Genomic DNA, 12,414 nt, shown 5'->3' on the forward strand with positions numbered 1-12,414 from the left:
TTGTACCACAGATCCCCCCCCTTCAGCAGTCAGTGGGTCCTTTAAGACTTAATTGAAGTATCACTTCCTCCAGTAAGCCTTCCTGAAGTCCTTGGCTGGGTTAGGGACCTTCTGTAAATGCCTGTAACCATGAACTCCTTGAAGACAGGGACTGGAACCTCATTTAGCCCAGATCCTGGCAGAAAGTCATTGCCAGTCAATGTTGAATGAACAAACAAATGCAAATGTCTGAGGAGAGAAAAATCAAGTGGCAGGAGAGCTATAAAGGGGAGTAGAATGTTCTAGTATTTCCAAGTTCCGAGATTCAACATTCTTTAATTCTTGACTGAAGATTGATTCCGACTCAGGCTCCCCTCCATCTGGAGCCCACTCGCCAGCCAGCCCCCTCTGCCCTGTAACCTCTGAGTGTTTGTTCTCAGGCAGGCACACACACACATGTTCTGAACATAACCGGGAAAGCAATTTACAAGAAATAATTGCCGGTCGATGTGTGCTTGGGAGCAGCGGTGAGCTCATACTATTTCTGTCTGTGCTTCAGCCCACCCGGCCTCCTCCCTCCTCGCCTGCCCTGGGGGAGGGGCTCCTGTCGCGCAGGGCGGGCAGTTAGTTTCTAACGCAGGACTCAGACTAGCCAACCCCAGTGAGAGCCTGCTCTGAGGACTGATTGAATTCAAAGGAGAGAAGCTGAACTTGGGGGGCGGGGAGGAGCTTTACGAGGCCTGGGATGTGTAGATCAGCAAAAGCAACACACACATTCTATTCCCCACCTGTTGGGGAAATTCTACCAGGTCTTCAGGGCCCTGCTCAGTGTGAGGTCTCCCCCTAACCTCTCTGCTCAGAGTCCTCAAAGCCTGTCTTTGTTCTTCAGAGTTGTGCTCAAAGGGTGGTCCCAGACTAGCAACATCAGCATCACCTGGAACTTGTTAGAAATGCAAATTCTGGGGACTTACTCCTGACCTACTGAATCGGACATGGGGTGGGGGGCAATCTGTGTTTTGTCAAGCCCTCCAGCTGATTCTGATGCAGCCTGAAGTTTGAGAACCACTGCCCTAGACCACTGACCACTTGAGCTTTTAGAATTTGCAGATCATTTCACCATCTGACTGCGAGAAGCCTAAAGACAGGGCATTGTCAGATTCCTCCTTTTACTCTCCCAGCCTCCCTTGTAAGGCCCAGCACAGAAAGTGTTCAGAGAAATATTGAATTTTACTGATGAGGACATCAAGGACAAAGAAGAGATTTGTCCTGTAAAAGGTCACATGAGGCGTCAATGACTAAACCTCCCCCACCACATACACACAGGTACTCTAAGGTCTCTCTACAACAAATAACTTGTAGATCCTGGGCCACACTAGCTCCCTCTCACTGTTTTTGAACAGGTTGTTCTCTGACCATAATGTCTTCTGACCCTGTCTTACCTGGAAACTTTGAATCATGTTTGGTGATTCAGCTCATACATCACTCATTTCTTCCTTCCTAAAGCTGCAGGAAGGGCCACCATTGGGTCCACTGGCCATTTATGTGCCTACCTTGCCCTCCATATGAGCCCCTAAGGGCAGGAGCTATGCCCGATTTCCCTTTGTTTCTGGCAACCTACACAGGTCCTGCCACAGAATAGATACCACTGAGAACTGATCTTTTTCTTTGCCCCAAAAATTCCTTTGTAAGGGGGCCTGATGAGTCATACCTACAAATGATAAAATCTCAATAAACAGGTTTTTATGATGTGGTTTACTTCCCGACCTGATTCCGGTATAGCATCACATGAAGGATAGAGACCCTTATCTTAACTCAAGAATTCCTTTCTTCTGATTCCTGGTCTTTGGACAAAGCCTAACTTTTTCAGCCAATTGTCAACTAAAGAATCCCTAAACCCACTTATGATTTGTAAGCCCCCACTTTGAGATGTCCCACCTTTTTGGGCCAAACCAATGTATACCTTTCATCTATTGATTTATGACTTTACCTGTAATCCCGAAATATATAAAACCAAACTGTAACCCAGCTTCAGTGAGTCCACTTGCCCAAGGCTTCTTGGGCATGACTCTGAGCCATGGTCCTCAAATTTGTCTCAGAATAAGCCTCCTTAAATTATTTTACAGAGTTTGTCTTCTTTTCCATTGACACCACTGAATGTACAGTAAGTGGACAAAGATGCTAGTTTTAGAGTGCTGAAAATAAAAGACCACACACACAAATAAAGCAAGACCAGAACCAAAGTCTCTTGACTTCCAGCCTAGGATTCTTCTGTGCATGGCTCACCCTGTCTTGCCATCCCATCATGTGCCCTTTGGCTGGTTCAGGCACAGATATCTAAGACTGACCATTTCACTGTTGCCAAATCCAGCAGCAGGTCATGTCACTGTCTGAAATGTCAAGAGCTGCTTTCGGTAGCTACTGAGTCTCCCCGATCCTTGCCTTGTACACCCAAGGCAAAATCTAAAGCCACTGCCAAAGTTAGGTGAGCTAGGAGAGAGGGGTGGCAGTCAGCATCCTGCCCTAAGATTCCTCTGTGATCAGCTAATAATAAAAAATGTTAAAAACAAACAAATAATAATAATAGCTAACACATAGTGCTATTTGCCAATGCTATTTTAAGTACTTGCATGGACTAAGTAATTTAATCAAACCCTATGAGGTGGGTACTACTATTATCCCTGCTTACACAGATGAGAGGACCGAGGCAGAGAGGCTAGCTTGCAACTAAGTGACAGGGATGGGATTTTAATCAAATATTTGGCTCCAGACTCCCTGCTCTTAATGACTATGTTATACTGAACAACATCCATCTGTGATTTTAAAAGTCTTTTAGCAGTTTTATGTTTATGAAGAGAGTTCAAATCCATCACCTCCTTGAACACTTGCAATCACCCAGCAAGAGAACTAAGGCTCAGGGGGATTAAGGGACTTTATCACACAGTGGCCAAGTCCGCCCTGTGGAGCCTGTGTTCAGTCTGATAACCATTCATTCGTTTATTCACTCACACTTTCATCCACCTGAGAAATTGAATGATGGCTGAGCCCCGTGCACACCTGACTCCCTCCCATTCTGTTCCTGGGTAAGGGGCTCACTCTGGGGTGGGGCAGAGCTGCTGGAGAGATAGGGATCATCCCCCTCTGGGTGCTACTCATCATCCCAGGGGCTCCTAAGTACACCTATTTCGGGGCAGGGAAACAAGTCAGAGTTCTCCGACTCCCCAGTGGGTGAGGGCTTCCTCTGAGCCTCCACAGGCCCCAGGCTTCTACCTGATTGTTACCAGCGATTTTTCCCAGGACTCACATCTAACTTCCTGTGGCCCACACAGGCAGGCAGAGCCGTGTAGCTGGGTCCACAGCAGGACATGGGTACCTTTGCGGGGGGGGGAAGCCCTCGTTTACCCTGCGAGGCTCCAAAGTCCCTTTGACCACTCCCACTCCCCCCTTTCACTGAAAAGAGACTCCAGAAGGGGATGATATGGAGACATTTATTGGATGTCTATGGGGCTGGTCCACGTGGGTCAGGGTTAGGGACAGGGGCCTCCTCAGGGCTGCCTGGAATGTCACTGGTGGTCACTGTGGCTATGAAGCAGTGGTGGAGGAGGCGTTTGGAGTCTGCAGCCTGCCCCTCATTGCTTTCCAGCCGTGGGCTCAAGAAGGGGTAACTCTGTCCAAGAGGCCTCACTCCTGGCACCTCGACCGCGATGCCCGTGTTCACACCTTGGCGGTCAGGGGGCACTTCCTCCAGGCCTGGAAAAGCAAGCTGAGAGTGTAGGTCTTCCTCCTGCAGCTTTTTCCCCCCGCCAAGATCATACCCCAGGCAACTTCTCTGAGTGCTTACCTTGGGCAATGCATTGTGCTCAGAGTCTTTTTTTTTTAATTATTATTTGTATACATTTAAGGGGTACAAGTGCAACTTTGTTACTTGGATATATCGCATAGTGGTGAAATCTGGGCTTTTAGTGTATTCATCACCTGAATAAAATGTACTTTGTACACATTAAGTAATTTCCCACCCCCTTCAGAGTCTTAGATGTGTCATTTGTTTAACAAATATTTATTAAGAATATACATATCATGCCCAAGGTGTTGTCAATGTTTCTCATGAACTTACAGTTTAGTGGGGGAGACAGAAAATAAATAACTGTTAGGAGACATGAAGGCTTGACCTTCACCATAACCTTATCAAGTAGGTACTATTAAAAATCCATCTTATAGATGAGAACACAGGCTTACTACATGGCTAGTATGCAGAGGAGTTTGGGGCATTTTTAAAACACATATTGTTCTTTGCTTTAAGAATAGCTTCCATGATTCTCTTCGTTGACTGCCTTATCCTTTCTCTTCCTCTGATATCTTAGCTTAAAAGGAAGCTCATTTGGCCTTATTATTCCTTACCTCCCATTCATGAGGTAACTTCACTGGTTCTTGCTATAACTTACTTGGTTTCTGCCCCCACCATACTTTAAAACTATGTCTCCACATCCCATGGTCACTTCTAAATCCTTACCCGCCTTGACTTATCGGGAGCACTTGACACAATCGAACATTCCTGTCTTTATGGATTAAAAAGTGTATCAAGTGGCCAGGCATAGTGGCTCAAGCCTGTAATTCTAGCACTTTGGGAGGCTGAGGCAGGCGGATCGCTTGAGGCCTGGAGTTTGAGACCAGCCTGAGCAAGAGAGAGACCCCGTTTCTACAAAAAACACAAAAAAATTAGCCAGGTGTAGTGGTGGTGGCGTGTACCTATAGTCCCAGCTTCTTGGGAGGCTGAGGCAGGAGGATCTCTTAAGCCCAGAAGTCTGAGGCTGCAGTGAGCTATGATGAGGCCACTGCACTCCAGCCTGGGCAACAGAGTGAGACCCTCTCTAAAAAAACAAAAACAAACAAACAAAAAAGTTAAAAAAAAAAAAAAGCGTATCAAGTGTTGAAGCCAGAAATTCGAGACATCTCTCACACTTTCTACCCCAACCCCTTCACAAAGCCAAGCAATTCACCAGGTCCTGCCTCACCGTCTGCCATGTCTACCCACCCATTTCTGTCCATCCTCAAGGCTACCACCTTAGGGTCAGGCTTTCATCTTCCTCTGCTCAGACCACTGGCAGAGCCTCCAGTTGGGCCTCCACTCCATCCTTTACACTGTAGCCAGAGAGACCTTTCTAAGATCAAGTGAGTCCACGTACTGTTCTTTCTCAAAAGCCTTCAATGTCATTCCCTTACCTGTGATCCTTGAGGTGGTATCTCATTGTGGCTTTAATTTGCATTTCGTTAATGACTGATGAAGTTGAACATATTTTCATGTGCTTATTTTACAACTGTATATCCTACTTAATGAAGTGTCTGTTCAAGTCTTTTGCTCATTTTCTAATGGAATGTTTGTTTTCTTAATGTTGAGTTTAGGGTGTTCTTTATATATTGTAGATAAAAGTACTTTGTCAGATATGTGAATATATTCCCCAGTCTGAGGGTTGCTTTTTCATCCTCTTGACAGAGTCTTTTGCAGGATAAAATTTTTCAACTTTAATGACGACCAATCTATCTTTTTTTTTTTTTTTTGAGACAGAGTCTCACTGTGTTGCCCAGGCTAGAGTGCCGTGGCGTCAGCCTAGCTCACAGCAACCTCAAACTCCTGGGCTCAAGCGATCCTCCTGCTTCAGCCTCCCGAGTAGCTGGGACTACAGGCATGCGCCACCATGCCCAGCTAATTTTTTCTATATATTTTTAGTTGTCCAATTAATTTCTTTCTATTTTTAGTAGAGACGGGGTCTCGCTCTTGCTCAGGCTGGTTTCGAACTTCTGAGCTCAAACGATCCGCCCGCCTCAGCCTCCCAGAGAGCTAGGATTACAGGCGTGAGCCACCGTGCCCGGCCCAATTTATCTTTTTTAAAAAAATGTACTTTTTGTGTCTTGTCTAAGAATTCTTTGCCTAACCCCAAGGCATGAAGATTTTTCTCCTGTCTTCTTCTAAATGTGTTATCATTTTACAGTTTACATTTAGATCTACTTTCAGTTAATTTTTGTATAAGTTATGAGATTTAGGTGAGGGTTTATGTATTTTTACCTACGGAAGTTTTTATCTAACACCATTTATTGAAAAGACTGTTCTTCCCCAGTTGAATTGCTTTTGTACCTTTGTCAAAAATCTGTTCCACAAACTTATGATGTGGATCTATTTCTGGACTGTATTTTGATCTATATGTCTTTCCCTCTACTAATACCACATTGTCCTGATTATTGTTTATTTTTGTTGCTAAGTCTTATGTTTCCTTCAACTTCATTCTTTTTCAATATTACTTTAGCTGTTCTAGTTCCTTTGTCTTTCCATATAAATTTTAGAATTAGCTTGTCTATAATATACAAAAAAGCTGCTGCAATTTTTTAAATCTTTACTATGTTAAGTATTTCAATTCATGAACATAGTGTATCTCTCCATTTATTTAGGTCTTTGATTTCCTGCATCAACATTTTGTAGTTTTTTGTTTGTTTGTTTTGAGACAGGGTCTCACTCTGTCACCTAGGCTGGAGTGCAGTGGCACAATCATAGCTCACTGCAGCTTTGAATTCCTGGACTTAAAGGATCTTCCAGCTTCAGCCTCCTGGATAGCTGGGACTACAGGTGTGCACCACCAAGCCTGGCTAATTTTTGAAAAAATTTTTTGTAGAGATAGGATCTCACTATGTTGTCCAGGCTGGTCTCAAACTCCTGGCCTCAAGCAATCCTCCCACCTTGGCTTCCCAAAGTGCTGGGATTACAGGCCTGAGCCACCGTGCCTGACTGTGTAATTCTTAACATTATCCTGTACATGTTTTGTTAGATTTATACCTAAGTATTTCATTTCTTTTGGAGCAACTGTAAATGGTATTATTGTGTTTTGAATTTTGGTTTTCAATTTTTTGTTGCTAGTATATATAAACACAATCGATGTTTGGTTTTGACCTTACATACTGTATCCTTGCTAAACACACTTATTAGTTCTAAGAGGTTATTTTTATGCACATGTTTTGTAGATTCCTTGGGATTCTTGGTTATTTAAGCTTGCATTTTAAGGCATTTCAACTGGTACTGGGATTTATTTCAACTTTCTATTCAATTCAAGAATCCCCTTAGTGGAATCCCACATTTAGCCTTTTCCTGATAACCTTCCATGGATAGAGAAGCTTTTTTTTTTTTTTTTTAAACCAAGATTACAAATTGGTGAGCCAAATATGCCCCGGAATGATGGGGATACTTTTTTCAGGAGTACTTAAGGTCTTGCTACAAGTAAGTTCTATAATACTTTTTTTTTTTTTTTTGGAGACACTTTTTTGGTCTCACTTTGTTGCCTGGGCTAGAATGCAGTGGTGTCATCATAGCTCACTGCAACCTCACACTCCTGGGCTCAAGCGATTCTCCCTTTTTCTATTTTTTTGTAGAGATAGGGTTTCACTCTTGCTCAGGCTGATCTCAAACCCCTGACCTCAAGCGATCCTCCCACCTTGGCCTCCTAGAATGCTAGGATTACCTTGGCCTGGCCAAGTTCTACTTTTTTGAATCAACAACTGCCTCCCTGTGGCTTCCCCCACTGGTCCCAACCCTGTTCTCTGGCTCTTCACAAAATATCTGCTCCTCCTGCCCCAGAACAACCTTGCAGAGATATGAGGCCCTAGGCTGTGAGCCCTGAGTCTCCTCTGTTCAAGGCCAAATATCCCCAGCTCTTCAGCTGATCCTCACATGACCTTGTTCCCAGGCCTGAGCTAGTTACCTACCTGTGATCACGTTCTGATTGGTCCCTCTTAAATTGTGGATCTCTGAACAGCTGGCAGTCAGGGCTCTGGGAATCCTTTGGGCTTCCAGGAGTTACAGACCTTGGCTAAGTCCTCATTCTGCTATTAAATCATTGTGCTGCTTTGTGCCAACCGCTTCTCCTCTCTGGATCTCAGTTATCATTTCATAAAATGAGATAGGAAGTTGGGCTGGTCTCATTTTTCTATTTCTTTTCCTTTGAACTCTTGAGTTTTAAAGGATTCTGCCTATACAATAGAATGCATTTAGTAAGTACTAATTTTTTCCATTTTGTATTAATCGAAGAGCTCTGATCAGAGCTTGGAGAGAGCCTATGTTAATTACCCCCCTTGAACTGACATAATTCTAGATCAAAGCAAAGAAACTTGGTCCCACTAAAACCTCTGGAATATTGGTGATTGCTCAAGAATTCCCACTGCTGTATTTGGGGACCCCCAGGAACCCGAAGTTGGGAACCTATGGAGTAGGCGATAAAAAGTTATTTCTGTGATGTTATGGCTGGTATGTTCTATCCAATTGAGAGTAAAGATTCACCATCATTCCTTTGCTTCCAGACCTTGTACTTCTGTTAATGTGACCTGAGATTCCACTTACCATTTTGGCAACCACATCACACTTCTGGCTTATACTGAGCTTGTGGACCTACCATGTCTCTTTTTACATGACTCTTTTTCCCAGATCCCAGAGCTTCCCTCAATTCTGTATGCCAAGGCCTTCAATCCCACAATCCTAGCCTTCTGGGAAAACTAGTGGAATAGGCTGTAGCCCCACCTTTGACCTCACATACTCCTGACTTTTGCTTTGGCTAACATGTAATGGAAGTTATTAAAGTCCCACAATAGTGCCTAAAGCCTGGGCTGGGGGATTCCATCTTTGAAAAGCTGCTTTTTCTTTTTTTCCAAGCCAAGAGGCACTTGGGAGAAGAAGCAGCCTTAAGACAAATATACCAAGTTCTATTTTGAAGTTATGATAAGAAGATTCATGTTTTATAAGTGGCTAAAATACACTGGGACAATAATCTTAATTGATTCTCCTAACAACTCTCTGTGGTAGGTATTATTATTCCATATAATAAATAACTGAGGCCGAGAGAAAGTCAATATTGATGTAGCTACTAAGTATAGGATTCAGGATTCACTTTCCATTTGCTTGATTCCAAAGCTTGTACTCTTTCCACAGAGCGAGCACACACCCAGTATAGGTTAGGAACTATGCTAGGTCCTGGGGATACAAAGGCATTTATTTAAGATATAGTTCCTATCTTTGAGATATTAACAGTCTCTTTGAGATGACCATCATGTAAAAATATAAGTGCCTAATAATAATTAAAATGAGAGCTACTAACTGTTAAAAGCCTACTATGTGTTTGATACTAATTAGGTACCAGTGAGCATCATCTCTAGTTTTTACAACTTTTTAGTAGGTATTATTGTACACATTTTAGAGTAAATTGAGGCCCACAGAAAAGTGACTTGCTGAAGGCCACACAATGAAAACAGCAAAGCCAGGATTAGAGCCAGGTTCCCTGGCATCCCAGCCCAGGGCTGTGCCTTCCCACCTTTTTCCAAGGACCTTCATGGCCAGTCTCCCATCACCTGGGGTCCTCAACCCTGAACTTGGGACTAGCCTCTGGAGACCAGTTCAGAAGGGAGTTCCCGTGTTCTCTTCCTGCTCAGAGATGAGTCAAGACAAACTCACCCCTGACTGAGGCATATTTGGTTCATAGATATTACCCCCACCAAATGTGGTTAATTAAAAAGCAGTGGGATCTGGGGTGATGTGACTGAGCTCTGTGTGGAAGGTGAGGGGGATAAAGGAAGCCACTCTGCAGTGTAGGGGCAACTGCTGCAGGGAAAGGTCTCTGGCCTGGGAGGCAAAGGCTTGGCCACCAACTGGCTGGGGGACCTTGAGCACATAACTGCCCTTTCTGGGCCTCAGCCTCCCTATCTGCACAGTGAGAGCATCAGACTTAGTTTCCACGAACCCTTTGAGTTCTGGTCGATGAGAATGGCAGATTAGTGACCTCTCCACCAACACCTTTCAGAGGAGGGTGAGAATTAAATTCTGTTTTTTTCTGATTTTTTTGTTATCTTATTAAATTTACATAGGTTGGAATATCATTGCTACACTCACCTCACTTGCCTCGAAACAGAGTTGATAATAACCACCTGGCAGAGCAGTTGAGCAGGTTAAAGGGGATGATGTATTTGAAGTCCTTAGCACGGTACCTAGCACAACGGTAGAAACTCAGTCACCCCTTTGATGACTAGTTTGATGATTAGCTAGTTGCTCACAAAGTGCCAGAATAAGAAAGTTATGGTCTCCATTGCATCCTGAGTTTAGGGGATGGGATGGGTATGCGGGGGATGGGATAGACTACAGAACAGCTGGGCAGGGGAAGGAGGCTGTTTCAGAAACTGCTTGTCCATTTACACTCTGCTCTTGCCAAGGCATTCCCCACCCCACCTTGGGCCCCCACACTCAGAGATGAACCCACGGGACAGTGCAATGACCGCAGGCTTTAGAGTCTGAGAGATCTGGGTTGACATCTCAGCAACACATGCTCACTAGCTATATGGACTTGGTTCATTTCCCCCAGCTGAGACTTTGTTGCCTCTGCTGTAAAAATGGGGATAATCGTCCCTGTGTCCTACTGAAAAGCAAGACAGCAAACAGAAATGAAAGTCTGTGAAAGATGAAGCTCAGATGAATGTAACGGTGGGGCTGTAAACTGTCTCAGATGCCGAAGGAGGGACAGGAAGCTCCTGGGTTGGATGCTCTGGGTGCAGAGGGAAGGAGAGGACAACACTTAACAAAGAAGAAAGGGGGGAGCTAAGAGCGAGCTTGAACAAAAGGCAGAGAGAACATAAAGCTGTCATTTAGTAAAAGGCCAGGAAACGCATTTTTCATCTTAAAAAAAATAAGAAGCAAAGGCCGGGCGTGGTGGCTCACGCCTATAATCCTAGCACTCTGGGAGGCCGAGGTGGGCAGATTGTTTGAGCTCAGGAGTTCGAGACCAGCCTGAGCAAGAGCGAGACCCTGTCTCTACTAAAAAAAAAAAATAGAAAGAAATTATCTGGACAACTAAAAATATATAGAAAAAATTAGCCGGGCACAGTGGCGCATGTCTGTAGTCCCAGCTACTCGGGAGGCTGAGGCAGTCGGATCGCTTGAGCCCAGGAGTTTGAGGTTGCTGTGAGCTAGGCTAACGCCACAGCACTCACTCTAGCCAGGGCAACAGAGTGAGACTCTGTCTCAAAAAAAAAAAAAGAAGCAAAAAGCAAGAGGACAAACTGTATCAAACCCCGGTGACTGACTAATCCAGCTGGTGGCTGAGAAGTGAGAAGTGAGAGAGTGGTTTCCATTCACAGGATGAAGGGGTGAATGTTCCCTTGAGCCAGAGAAGCTGGGGGTTTGGGTAGACAAGGGATGCAGAGTGCAAGCCTGAATATCCCATGGTCCTGGTCTGGCAAGATGGAAAGAGCAGGACTTTGGAGGCAGAAAGACACATGTCTGAATTCCAGCTCCACATTTATAAGCTATCACCCTTCGGACAAGTCATCTAGCCTCTCTGAGAACTGGTTTTCACATCTATAAAATGGGTAATAATGAGACCTACCCACCAGGGTAGGAAAGATTAGATGGGAAGGTGTAGGTAAAATTTCAAACAACATCTGGCACATAATACGGACTTCCCTTTCACAGCAACAGAGATAAGGAAAGGAAAGAGGGTGGAGGCAGAGTTGGCTCTGTCACTCACTCATCAGGTGACTTTGAAGTTCAGTTCCCTCATGTATAAAATGGAAGTAGTAATAAAATCTATACCCTGCCCAGTTATTGTGAAGGGAAAATGGGGTGGTCCATTTAGAGCTAGTTCATTTCTTTTAACTACTGTATCATATTTCATTATTACATTAAACCACAGTTATTTGTGCATTCCTCTACTGATGGACATTTAGTTTATTTCTAATATGACAGGTTATCATGATATCTATCTTTGTAAGTCCTAACCTGATGCAACTATTTCTCTAAGGCAGATAATTAGAAGCGGAATTACTGAGTTGTAGGGTATATACATTTTCAGTTTAAATAGATATTGCCAAATTACTCTACAAAGTGGTTGCACCAATTTATACTCTGACCAGAAGTATATGAGAGTATTCATTTCCCTCTCAACCTTCTCACTATTAATATGATCCATTTTTGGATTTTTGCCAATATAATCTTTTTTTAAAAGGTATGTCATTCTTAAATCCCATTCTTCTGATTCTTAGTAAGGTTGAGCATCTTTTCATGTATATTGGGCATTTGTATTTCTTTTTTTGTGGATTAAATTTCTCTCTTTCTCTCTCTGTCTCTCTCTTTTTTTAATAGAGACAGAGTCTTGCTCTGTCACCCAGGCTGCAGTGCAATGATGCAATCATAGCTCACTGCAACCTCGAACTCCTGGGCTCAAGTCATCTTTCCACCTCAGCCTCCCAAGTATTTGGGACTACAGGTGTGAGCCACCACACCCAGCTAATTTTTGTATTTTTTTTTTTTTTTGTAGAGATGGAGTCTTGCTATGTTGCCCAGGCTGGTCTCAAACTCCTGGCCTCAAGTGATCATCCCACTTCAGCCATATTTTTCTCAATGGCCGGGCGCGGTGGCTCACG

The 12,414-nt window shown here is 43.9% G+C and overlaps 1 protein-coding gene across 1 annotated transcript in view; it reads right to left on the minus strand.

Annotated features, from left to right (window-relative positions):
- Positions 1-3,453: 3,453 nt before the first annotated feature.
- FAM159A (family with sequence similarity 159, member A) overlaps positions 3,454-12,414 on the minus strand; it is a 21,299-nt gene continuing 12,338 nt past the window's right edge. Inside the window, exon 3 of the mRNA XM_012639419.1 lies at positions 3,454-3,726. Coding sequence (XP_012494873.1) covers positions 3,476-3,726 — 251 coding nt within the window. The 3' untranslated portion in view covers positions 3,454-3,475. The remainder of the gene's footprint in view (positions 3,727-12,414) is intronic.

This window comes from Propithecus coquereli, unplaced genomic scaffold (assembly GCF_000956105.1).
Source record: "Propithecus coquereli isolate 6110/MARCELLA unplaced genomic scaffold, Pcoq_1.0 Scaffold14, whole genome shotgun sequence".
NCBI lineage: Eukaryota > Metazoa > Chordata > Mammalia > Primates > Indriidae > Propithecus > Propithecus coquereli.